The 12,550-nt window shown below is 42.6% G+C and overlaps 1 protein-coding gene across 4 annotated transcripts in view; it reads left to right on the top strand.

Annotated features, from left to right (window-relative positions):
* SLC39A10 (solute carrier family 39 member 10) overlaps window positions 1-12,550 on the top strand; it is a 149,140-nt gene that overhangs the window by 83,318 nt on the left and 53,272 nt on the right. Inside the window, exon 1 of one of the 4 annotated variants that reach the window (XM_004601235.2) lies at window positions 8,986-9,205. The exons of 2 other annotated variants lie outside the window; for them this stretch is intronic. Coding sequence is in view for 1 of the 2 variants with exons in the window: in XM_055123219.1 (XP_054979194.1) it covers window positions 10,596-10,620 (25 nt within the window). In the remaining variant the exon portion in view is untranslated. Of the gene's footprint in view, window positions 1-8,985; window positions 9,206-10,486; window positions 10,621-12,550 lie in introns of those variants that run through there. One more of the 4 variants, XM_055123219.1, reaches the window with a different exon arrangement.

Consider the following 12,550-nt stretch of genomic DNA (forward strand, 5'->3'; position numbering starts at 1 on the left):
AAGTTTCATGCATATTGTGCCATGTATTTTTAACTTGACTTAAGGCAGAATCAGGTGTATGTAAGGATTTCCCTGCAAAAATCTGAGTTAGTGTTAATGTGTTACCTTTCTAAAAAGTGAAGCTTGCACAAATAAAACTGCAAAATGTGACTATTTTCACTGAAAATGAAGCAGAATGATCGATCAGGTTTAGAAAGCTCTCTTAAGATCATAGCTAATAAATAATAGGGCTAGAGTTCCAGTTTGAAACAATTTCCCTGACACTTCTCAAATCCAACATTCTTTCCTTTATGCACTACTTATACACAATTACTTCTCATGTGGATTATTGCTATCACAGTTTCCCAACTATAAACTTACAACTTCAAATAATACAAATTTATCTCAGAGTTCTGTTAGAGGCCTAATACAACTTTCACTGGGCTAAACCAAAGTGCGTACAGGGATGTTTTCCCTCTGGAGGCCCTGGAGGGACCCATTTTCTTCCTTTTCTAGCTTCTAAAAACCCACATTCCATAGTTTCCAGCTTTCTTTCTCCAGCAACCCTGTTTATCCCTGGCCATTTTCCATATTCACAGTCTCCTAATTCTTTCATTTTTAGGGACCCTTGTGATTAAAATGAAGTCAACTTGTCTAACGCAGGTGATTATGCCACTTTGCTGCTTAAAATTCTTCAATAATTTATTGCTCTCCAGGTGGTATTTCGGTACTTTTATACAACATAATGATTCTCTTTACTGGTCCTTGATCCTATCTCCTGTACCAATTCTCTGTGCCAAAACACACCATTACTGTGTTTCAATTCTCAAAACCTACTACCAAAATTTTAATTATTTCGCTCTTCTGTTTGTGCTGATCTGCTCCCTGTTGTTTACCTAGCTTTTTTATCCCCCAAGTCAGATATTGGATGTCACTTCTTTTGAAAGCCTTTTCTGGTCTTTGCTGTCACTGTAACACATACCTATCTCTTATGTAATGCTTGTCATTCTTTCCTCTAATGACTTCTTTAATTACCCCCCTAATGGGACTGTTAACTACTTATGGGTGTGAACCATATTTTGTTCATTCTTATTCTCAGCTACTTAACAGAGTGACTTTGCACATAAAAGGAACACAGACTTTTGCTTGAAGATGTATCCACAACTTTACTTGGAAGTCTACTTCCAAAATAGACTTTCGAGGATACAGATTATATAGGTCTAGGAAGTGAATAGTGCCTTGAATTCACTAGAGAATTTCTTTTTGAATCACCTGAGATACATGTGCTTGAATCTGACCAATTCTTTATTTATTGGTACATTAGTAGCTTAAATTTACATGGCTAAGATGGAAGTTATTATCACATACCTGATCTTCCTAGTTTTTAATATAACTTTACCGGTATAAATGAGTACTTGAACAACCACATCAAATCACCATAAAGAGGGAAAAGCTTTCAACTGAATATATAACCAGATTGACTAATTAACATTCTAATTTAAGAGACTGTGGAATAAATATCTCCCTTGGAATTGATTCAAACTAGTCAAGCTGAAAGTTAAAGCAAAAAAGAACAAATGTTCCCATTATAAGTATCTTGATAGGTTTTTATTCTGCTCTTTATTCCATTTAAAAATACATATAAAGTTTCCATTGACCTTTTGTGTTTACAGACTGGAAAGTCATCAGTTTATGGTCTTACTGATTTTTTTTTAAGCTTATCGACTTCCCTTGCCTTTGTTGTTACTGTTGCAATGAATAGAGGTCCCACATAGGTTTTGGTGTTTGAACACTTGGTTGTGTTGTTTGCCAGGGTTGGTCACTCTAGTTGTGAGCTTGCATAGTGCTTGTCAGGGAGTGCACTCATTTAGTTGTGTTCATGCTCCAGGAGGAGGGGTCAGGGGGAAGGTTTGTAGGGCTGGCTGCAATGCAATACAGTGCATCTCTGGTTACAGTGCTCATGAGTGGGTACACACTTTAGCTCACACACACCTGTCTATTCACCTGTATCTCCCCATTAATATCAATGTCTTAGACACCAGAGTTTAAGGGTCTGTACTAAGGTCAATACCATGGATTGACATTGTCACAGCGTGATGCCTGGTGGTCATTAATTACCAACTTTTGCAGAGAAAGCAATAGTCTCACAAAAATTGCAATCTTGATATGAGAAGCAAGGTAATTTCAATTTTGTTTATTTGTCTGTTTTCTTTCTGGGGGGTACAGCCAGCAGTGCTCAGGGCTTACTCTTGGCTCAGCACTCAGGGATCACCCTTGGCAAGGGACAGGGTACCATATAGGATGTTGGGAATGAGCCAAGGTCTGCTGCATACAAGGCAAGTGCCCCTCCACCTCAGTTCTCTTCAGATGTGAAATGGACATAGTAATATCCAAATTCGTCATAGTAATAAAATAACTTGCAATATTTAATGTGGAACCTGCCACATTTTAAACCACATGCCTTCAGGTGTTTGGGGTGTGAAGAAAGACTGAAGCATGACTGCTTAAAGAAAGTAATTGTCATTGTAATTGGAATGAAACTCGAGTGTGATGAAATCAGTGAAGACTGTAGGTGAGCTCATCTAAGAGATAGAGAACCAAGCATACTACATTGCAAACTACTAAGCTCTGCAGAGTTGCATTTCACAAAACGTTAGGAAGTTTGTAAAGCTTCTCTGCAGATGTAGCTGGAAAGAAGAGGTGCTTTTTAAGATTCTATAAAGAATACAAAAGTCACTTATTCTATTAAAAGGTAAAATATTTCAAGTTTTGCTTAGGAACATTTAAAGAAAAAAATAAGAAATTCTTATAAGCTACTCTTGTTTTGACAATTTATATATTGCTCTCCCTAATACTTAGGATTTTGCTGCATTCTAGCGACCAAATGTTTAATAAATTTAGGTACGCTATACTTGTTAATATAACCCAAGTGTCTTGATTTTAAAAGATGTACTTGATTAATGAATGGCAGTTGTGAAATGGGCCTCATTAAGAATTATGTTGGAAGCCTTAGGCAAGAGTTGAAATTTGTTCTCACATTGATAACATTTTAAACAAATTTTTAAAGTGAGCTTATTAACTGTAACCAGCTAAACCAATGAACTTGCTGTTTAAAAATATTTAAGTATAACTTACTGCTAATTACTACATTGATGATATTATTGAAATTGAAGTGAAGTTGTCTACAAATATTCTTTGAATTATCATTATTCTGTAGACATTTGTGACTATTTTGGTTTGTTTTTTACTCTTATGTTTGTTTTTGTCATACCCAGACATGCTAAATGGTTCTTCCTGGCCCTGCACTCGGAATTACTCCTGGCAGTGCTTGAGAGACCATACGAGTCTCCGGGGATCAAACCTGGGTCCACTGCATGCAAGGCAGTGCATTGCCAGCTGTGCTATAGCTCTGGCCCTGTTACTTTTTTTCCCTTTTCCTTTTTTTTAAACTCCTTTGAAGTAGGAGTGAATATTTGGAAGGTTTGCTTTCTGATGTGACTCTAAGAGTTTCAAGATATTGAAAGTATGTGTTTGGCATCTATGCCCTAGTGGCTGGCCCAAATGACTACTTATCAGATTTGCTCTTTTCCTTCAGCTTATTATCATTAAGTGAATGAATGGGTTGACTAGAAGAAAGAATAGTTGAAAATATGTCTTATTTTCTTTTTTAAGTTTTGCTACCCATACTACCCTTAGGAATCTAGATCAGCATTCTTCAACTTTTGGTCCATGAGTGTAGAAAACTTATCTCCCTGCTTTAAACTTCTTCACAGGCCAGGGAGATTGTACAGTGGGTATGACACTTGCCTTGTACACAGCCAGCCCGGATTATATCTATAGCATCCCATCTGGTCCCCTGAGCACCACCAGGAGTGATTCCTGACTGCAGAGCCAGGAGGTTACACTGTCCTAAAATAAAAAAAAAAAATCACAACAACAACAAAACAACAACAATAAAACTTCTTCAGTAAAATCTTGAAAATATATACTTCACAGACAAATAATAAAATGGTGATAACTTCCCCTAGAGACTTTTTGATCATAAGGTTCTAGGAATAAATTCTAAATGTGGAGTTCCTGAGATTCATGAGCACAATAGAGTAGGTTTGAAGCAAGAAGCCTTTCTGGTACCCCCAAGTGAGTAAATGTGTGGTCTGCCTCTTATCCCGGCTCTTGCTCAGAGCTCCTTGCTGTAGTTCATTTTTCCAAATGACTGTTTGCCTTTCACCGAAACTAGATTTTATTCTCATTTTTGAAAGGAACTGCCATGAAAAATCTGAAGTTTCAAGCCTTTCCATTATTATCTTTCTTTCAGTAGGGATGTTTAATGCTAAAAGCCTTTTGTTTGTATTGTGATGAATTCAAATGAAAAGACCTGGAGAGTTTAAGATTAGCATCCTCTAGGAAAAAACAGAAGTTAATTTTTTGTTTGTTTATGAGTAGGGAGTTGCTTGACTTGTAAGTTTCATTTCTCCAATCTATTTTTTAAAATATTTTTATTTGAATATGAGATAAATGCTTAAAAAGCTGTTCATGATTAGATTTCAGTCACATAGTATTCCAACACCCATCCCTCCACCAGTGTACATTTCCCAGCACCAGTGTCCCCAGTTTCCCTTCAAACTCCCTCAGCCCCCAGTTTGCTTATATGGCAGAGATCTTTCTTCTCTGTCTCTGTATCTGCCTCTTTTCTAACATATTTTTGTTTCTGCAAATAGCCTGAAACTCATTTTATTACATTACCTGCCAAGGCAGAGTGACCTCACTGGACAGGCTTAGCAGTCAAAGTTATCTTACCAGGGTGAGATGAGTTCATCCCCCTGTGTTGATGAGAATCATCCTCAACGTGGCGAGCTCTGTGGAATACATTAGTTCTGCTCTTTAGAAAGAGGTACTGGGGCAGTTGTGAGAACTTCATATACGTTCCCAAGATGCTTATTTGAATTTTAGGAATGACAGGTCTTTGGAAGATAGAGCTATAATTTCCCATAAAACCAGAAGACCACCCTACAGACTTCACTTCTCACCCTGACAATGGCCTTGACATATCTGAAGTCACACAGTTTTGCAGGCCTCTGACAGTGGGATTAAGATGCACCGTTGATATTCTTCTGACTCCAGGTCTGGATATGAGGACCTCAATGTCCAGGGTTAAATAAAATCAGTTTCCTAAAATAAGAAAATTATTAATTTAGAGGTCTGGGTGTAGAACATATCTGGATATCTTCTTTACTCACCTCTTTTCCTCCAAGTTCTGGTGCTTAGTACCTCCTAATACAATTATCAACACAATTTAGTATTCCCTGAATACTCTTAGGCATACCTTGACTAAACCAAACTTTGTTTTGGTTCTCTAAAAGTCATAATGTAAAGTGAACATAAAATTTAGGAGGTTTCCTTATCTTTGATTTATTACAGATTTTGACTCATGGAAGGAATACTGCACCTGAATTGTCTCATGTTCTTTATTTAATGAAATGTTCTTAACTTTATTTTGGATGATAACTGCTTAGCTCTTTGCTATAGAGAAAAGCAGGTTTAGGACCAGAACTTCCTTTAGTCACAATAGAAGACTGAGGTATAGAGTTCTTATTTTCTCTATCATAGTTGGTTCTTAATCTTCTCTATCATAGTTGGTTCTTTTCTAAATCTGAGGGACCAGAAAATATTGTTGTTTTGTTTGGGGGCCATACTCTGCTAAACTCAGGGCTTACATCAGTTTCTTCACTCAGGGAATACCCCTGGAGGGGCTTGAGGACCATTTGGGGTGCCAGCTAGATATTGAAATAAATATCCGGGTCTGTCGCATACAAGGCTGACATCCTATCATGCTGTACTATCGCCAACCATTAGTTTTATATATCATGCTCCACATAACTATGTTAGTCATGCTTAAAGTTTTAGGAATATAAAATAAAATTGTAAGTAAATGTGTGAATAAGTAAAATGAATGAAGTATGAACCATCTACTCATAATTCAATACACTCTTTTCCCCTACCTATTGCAAACCGGATATCATTTGGTAGTTGAGATGAACTTCTTTCTGAATCAATGAAGTGGCTAAGAAAAAAAAAGTCTGACCTTTAAAAAGTTCTATTTTTTATTCTACTATGTTCCCTATATATAAAGCTTTTTTTATGTGATATTTTTCCTTGACTATTATTTAACTCAGCAGGCTAACACAAATAAACTTTCAAGTCTTTTTCTGAGATTCATTTTCTAATAAGTAAATTAATATGCTTGTTTGTAGCTTAGTCCACTTAGTAATTTTTCTCTGAGCACTGCTGTATTGGTGTGCATATACTTGACCACATATGAATATACATATACATAAATGAGTGTATAGAAGTTTTAAGTGACGTGGTAGATTTTTGAGGCTGATTTTCCAGATAGAACTTATAGTTTGATGCAGAGATAAATTTAGAATATGTAACAATTAGTAAAGTATAGGTATCAATCAACTGGAATGTAAGTCTTTAATAAGTTTTATCAAAGTCCTGCAAGTTTTCTTAACCCCGCATTAATCCTTTCACAAAAATCAATCACAAAATCCCGTTAATCGTCGATTTCTCGAGTGGGCTCAGTAACCTCTCCATTCATCCTTTCCCTGAGATCTTAGAAGTCTCTCTTAACTCGGCCCTCCCAAAGATGTCTCACTGAAGGCTCTTTCAGGGTCAGGGGAATGGGATCCAGCTTGTTACTGGATTTAGCATATGAATACACCATGGGAAGCTTGCAAGGCTGTCCCATGTGGGCAGGAAACTCTCAGAAGCTTGCCAGTTTCTCCCAGAGGGAGAAGTAGGCTACAAGATATCATTGCGGCTGCAAGCTTCTGGGAGCTTGCTTTTAAGTCTCTGGATGTTGGCTGTTGATGGAATTACACACACCTGGGTTCCTCTGCCGGTACCTTCATGCGTGAGGCCTGTCCGCTTGCTCGTGTGGAGAGGGGCCTTGAGCATAGCTATAGCTAGGTTCCAGTGGGCTTTGGCTGCCGGGTGCTCTGCTCAGGGTGGGGAGGGAAGCTGGAGCCCATCCCCTCCGAGGGACCCGGGGAAGACAGCCAGGCGTGAGGGCAAGAGACTCTCTGCATTGCTCTCTTCTGGGAGCTTGCTTTTAAGTCTCTCTGGATTAACCCTTTAGTTCCTGAAATATGGACTTCTGGAGAATCCTGAGAGGAAGAGTTGGAACATAGGTTGGCATCATGGGAAACTTTAGCTCAATTAAACTTTAACTGTTGACCAGCTAATGTAAAAATTTAATATTTACTGTATCTGTACATATCAGTTTTGCATTGTAAATATATAGTAAAAGCATGGAATGAGAGTGGAATATCATATTGATATCTAGAAGATACTGAATATATTTAAAAGGTATTAATGTGTTTAATAAAGTAACAATGAGCCATAAAATAGCAAAATAATTGAAATCCTTTGCTTGCTTGAATCCAAAGGATGTCTTACATTGGTGTTTACGAAACCTAAGAACTGTAGTTCTGATTTTATGAAACTGGATGATTTTAGAAAAAAATACAACAGTTCTTTTGTTTTCATGAATCCAAGGAACATGATTATTATTTTCCACAATTAATGTTATCCAGGTCTTGAAGCTGGGATTCAACTAATTTCCTTTATCTCTCCTTCAAGACTTCTCCTTTTGCCTAAAAATCAGCTGGCTGGAATGTGACCAACGGTTTCACCCTTCAAATAAGAAAAATAGGCGAAGTTTAGTGTCTTGACTGTCAACAGATTTTTTAAGTATCTAAGGATGTTCTTCGTAGGCCTAAAAGCAAAACTGAAATATTTTTCCTTCATGAAGATAAATTTTCAGGATAGCAGGACTATTCTGCTGTTGGGCTAAGGGGTTCTGGGTTCCAACTCTCTCCCTAGTCGTGATGTTAGGTAAGATACTCGACTTCTCTGTGCCTCAGTACTCTGGGGTAGGAATGTGTGATGATACTTATCTTACTGTGTTAAGGGTATGAAATGAAAATATATGTAAAGCATGTAAAAAGTATCTGACTCATAGTAAAGTTTGCTATTATTGTTCAATGATTTTATATTTTCTTCTGGACATAATTAAATCTTCTTTAGCACTCACTCCATTAAGCAGTTACTGGCTAGATACAGGTAGACATGTCAGGTAGAACACAGATTAAATGTTTAAGCAGGGATTAAACGCCAGGAAGCAGGGAAATGGAGCAAAGGGAAGGTGTCTAGAATCAGCTTTCTTTAAAATGTGTGCTGTGAACTGCTTTAGGGAAAGGAGTGGGGATGGGCGATCCAGCAGGTATGGTTGAGCAAAGATGTGGGTGCAAGGAGCCAGATGTAGGATGGAGCCTATGATTTTGCTTGGCGGGTGCTGGAGTTTTTTTGTCTTTTGGTTGTTAAGGTGAAATCCATGAGCTCAGTAGTAGAAAGTAGGTGGAAAACCTTGGAAAGTTGCCCAAAGCCCCGAGAATTCTTCTAAAGGCTCTCTGGACTCAACTTTTATAGATCAGAAAGGCCCACAGGAAGAGTGTTTTAGAACGCATTGGGGGCCGGTGCGGGGAAGGAACTGTGCAAAGGACCTCTATTCTGCAGGGAGTAAACATAAGTTCCTTTTTGCCCTGGCCGACTGAAAGGTTACTTTATGGGGAAGAGAGTAAAGTAACGTAGATGTCTAAGCTGTAAAAAGATAAACATCCTAATCTACGCAGCCCATCTAAAACCTTTTGGTGAAAGCGTTTGTGTTCAGAGCTTCCATAACTCCTCCGCCCGCCCAAGGCCGCAGCAACCGACGAGCAAGAGCCGGGAGAGGCAGCGAGGGGTAATGGGCGCTTCACGCATGCGTTAGAAGCCGCCCCAACTCCCCAGCGGCGGCCTTTCTTGGAACAAAACTAGCGCGGAGCCACGGAGCTCCGCATTTTGCGTAGACTGGTATTTCCTCTTGCAGTGCCCGTCCGTGAGGACTCCGCGAGTGGTGGTGCAGTTCCCCTACGCTAGCGGCGTTATTCGAAGTGAATGGCTGGGTAGTGCGTGTACGCCCAGAACGTAGCACCCATAGGCGGACGGGGTGCGGCTGCGCAGGGGCAGGAGTGGGCTCTGTACGCCACTAACGTAGCGGGGAGCCGGGCACGCGGGCCTCCGCGACGCAGTTGGCGCAGCCGGCTTTGGTGAATACACGATTTGGTGCAGCCGGGCTTTGGTACCGAGCGGAGAGGAGATGCACACGGCACTCGAGTGTGAGGTAACTATAAAACCCCGATTTGTTTACATTCCCTCCCCCAGAACCGGCCCCGTGCGCGGCGGAGACTGCGAGTCCCGGGACGGCGGCGGGTGGTGGCGGGGGTTTAGAAAGGGAGACCAGAACCCGGGAGTTGGGCTTGGGTCCCTCGGGGATCCCGGCGCCGGGGTGGCCGCAGCTGCTGCAGGCGGCGGGCGGCGAGCGGGGGCCGAGCGCGCGGTGGGCTGCGCGCGGGGCTGCCGCGCTCCCTCGTGTCGGCGCCGGGCTGCGGCGGGCTGGGCGGCCGAGCTCAGCCTCCTTCCCGCGTGCAGCCGGGACCCGGCCCCCGACTCTGCCTCCCGCCGCGGCCGGGGGAAGCGGCGCGGGCGGCGGTGGGAGTGGGGGAGTGGCCGCTGGACGGGCGGTGGCGGTTAGGGGGGCCTGCGCGCGGGCACCCGGGGTGGGTGGGTGGGTGGGAGGGAAACCGAGTGCCACTTGTCCTGCCGAGGCTCGGGGAGACCCCCGCAGTCCGACCCGGGGGACGGAGGGGGCGGTTCCTCCCTTCTCCGGGCCCGGGTCTGTCTGTCTGTCTGTCTGTCTGGTGGGGCCGGCCGAGGATGGAGCCCCCGGCGCCGCTGTTCTGGCCGCCGGGAGCTTAACGGACGGCGGTGCCGGTGCTGCTGTCGCGGGGGGCCTCGTGGGCCCTCCCCCCCCACCCGATCAACCGAAGAGCGAGGCGGGCCGCGGGGGCCGGGTGTGTGTGGATGTGCACGCGGGGCCCGCTGGGGTCCCCCTCGAGCCCTCCGCTCGGGTGGGGCGGGGGCGGAGGGGGGGTTGTGGGGGAGACGGGTTGGGCCGGGAAGTGGCGCGGCCGCCGGGGCTTTGTTCCCGAAAACCCGGGCCGGAGAGCGCGCCGGGGCTGGGCCGGGGCGGTGCATCGGGGAACTTGGCGGGGGCTCCCCACCCCGCCCCCATCCCGGGCTGGGCGGCTCCCGAACCCAGGGCCGGTCCTGGGGGGCGGGGGGGTGGACCCAGGCTGAAGCGGGGGCCGTGCGAGGGCTCGGGCGACGTGACGTTGGAGGGCTTCCTGTGGCTTCGGTGCTGAGCCGCTCACGTGGGCGCCGTCCACATGGGCCACCCCGACGCGCTGGGCACCGGCAGAGAACTTGGCACAGCGGGACGCGCCGCCCCCCGCCCCCCGCCCCCATCCCCCCCACCGCGCGTCCCAAGTTGGAAAGGGTCGTTCCTTCCAGTCGCTTTTTTTTTTTTTTGAGTTCTTACGGAGTGACATTCAAAGCACATGAAAAAGAAAAAAAAGATGGCAGATGCTACACCCCTTTGGGGGTTTTTATTTTGTAACTTTTCCCCTCCCACGCCGGCCAGTCCTCTAGTTTTACCTGGGAACTGAGTCGGGATGGATCCAAACTCGCCCCTGGCAGGTTTGCGTTTCATTTTTGTGTGTCTATGTCTATGTGTGTGTGTGTTTTTTTTTTGTTTTGTTTTGTTTCGTTTTGTTTTTCTTTCCGGTGTGCATCTAAATGCTACTTAATTGAGCCCCAAGCAGGTAATGGGGAAGGAAAGCCGGAGGTTTTGAGTATAAGTTTGTCATTGAAATTGACGGGTCTAGGGGAGTAGGATGAACTGTTGAGACTTCGACGTAGTTTGAGCGCCAGATGGTTTCAGGTCACTTGTTCTGTACCTGGGAGTTCTTGGTGAAGAACCCACAGGATCAGACACCAATTAAACCAGCAGGGAGAGAAAGAAATGCACTGTACGAGTGAAAAGTACTGTGGGGAAACTAAACAGTGATTTGCCGGGTCTGGGGTGGGAGGAGGGGGTTCATTCGAACTCTTCCGTATGATGAGCACAAGAAGGATTTTAAATGTGATTCAAAACGTTAAATACGAAGTAATTCGTGCTTTAACAAAGCAGTGGCAGGCCTTACCGGTTTCAAAATAGTGAAGACTGAATGATCCTTAATCTAATCAAATTTTTTTTTTAAAGCAAGTAGTGCATAACTGACTTTTGTAGAACTAAAGGAGTAACTCAGTTCCAGAGATTAATTGAACTGTATCTTTGTTCTCCCTACAGTTTCTCAAGGCTAAATTTCATAGGTTGCCTTGTGGTTAAAGAACCATGTGCAAAAATCCTGGTGTTACTTTGAAACAATGTTTAGAAAAGTGACCTTGTAGGATAGGAGAGTATGTTCATGATGACCCGAATTTGTTCTTAGTACCAATTTATATTCCATTGACAGTTTAAAAGTTCTTTATGATTTGAACGTCATCTTTTTCTTTTTTGATTAGTTTTTTTATTGAGGTATATAGCTTATAATACTGAATTTTATAATTATAATTGCAGAGCTACTACAACAGTGAACATCTGATTTGAAGCAGGCCTCTAGTTTAGCATGCAGCTACTACAGGAGGAGCTTTTTAAAAAAAATTTTGATTTATGGAAGATAAAGGATAGGCTGTTAAAACTGTTAAAGGTAGTTTTTCAACAGTTGTTTATAATTAAGAGAATTTACCCATTGGTCAGTTTAGGACTTTAGGGTTCAAAACTATTCATGTTTAAAAATGTTGCTTAGCTTGATACGTTTGCTTCTGAATTTCAGTCTGTTATTTTGGTTTTGGGGCTACAACCTGCTATGCTCCAGGTTTACCCCGGCTCTGTGTTTAGGGATCACACCTGGTGGGGCTCTGGAACAGTATGTGGTGCCAAGGATCAAACCTAAGTCAATCAAAAAGAGACTGGCTTCTTACCCACTGTACTACCTACTACCACTCTGGCCGATAAATCTCAGTCTTTGAACTTGAACTGAAAAACCCTACCTCCGGTTTACTGTAACAGAAATGATATAAACTAAAGGACTACAAATAATTCACTTACGTTGTTTTCTACATTTATTTCAGTTATTCATTATGATTGAATAACTTCAATTCATTAATGATTGAAGGACCTTCTTTTTCTTCCTTTCTTGATTAGCCCAGCATGATTTAATTATTTCTACTAGGTCTTTGCAGGTGTATACTTAGTTATTGTATTCTTTTTCTGTAACAGGTAGACCTCATACTTTTTCATGGCTTTCTTGCATTTCCTGACATAACATCTCATTTTCCCCTGCCAGACTGTTCCTTAAGGGATATGTTCCATTGCTTCTTGTTACATAGTGCTCATGAATGTGCAATGCTTGGTGGTCTCGTATTTATCATGAATTTTGATTTGTTAATTGAATGAAATAAAACTTATATTTAACATTACCTACAAGAAAGTCTTTGAAGTGAAACATCAGCCCTTGTCTGTGTAGTATCGACCTCAGGAATGCATGTGCAATGGACTTGTGTATTTTCACGGACATGGGAGATG

The sequence above is a fragment of the Sorex araneus genome, chromosome X (genome assembly GCF_027595985.1).
Source record: "Sorex araneus isolate mSorAra2 chromosome X, mSorAra2.pri, whole genome shotgun sequence".
In the NCBI taxonomy this organism is placed as follows: Eukaryota; Metazoa; Chordata; class Mammalia; order Eulipotyphla; family Soricidae; genus Sorex; species Sorex araneus.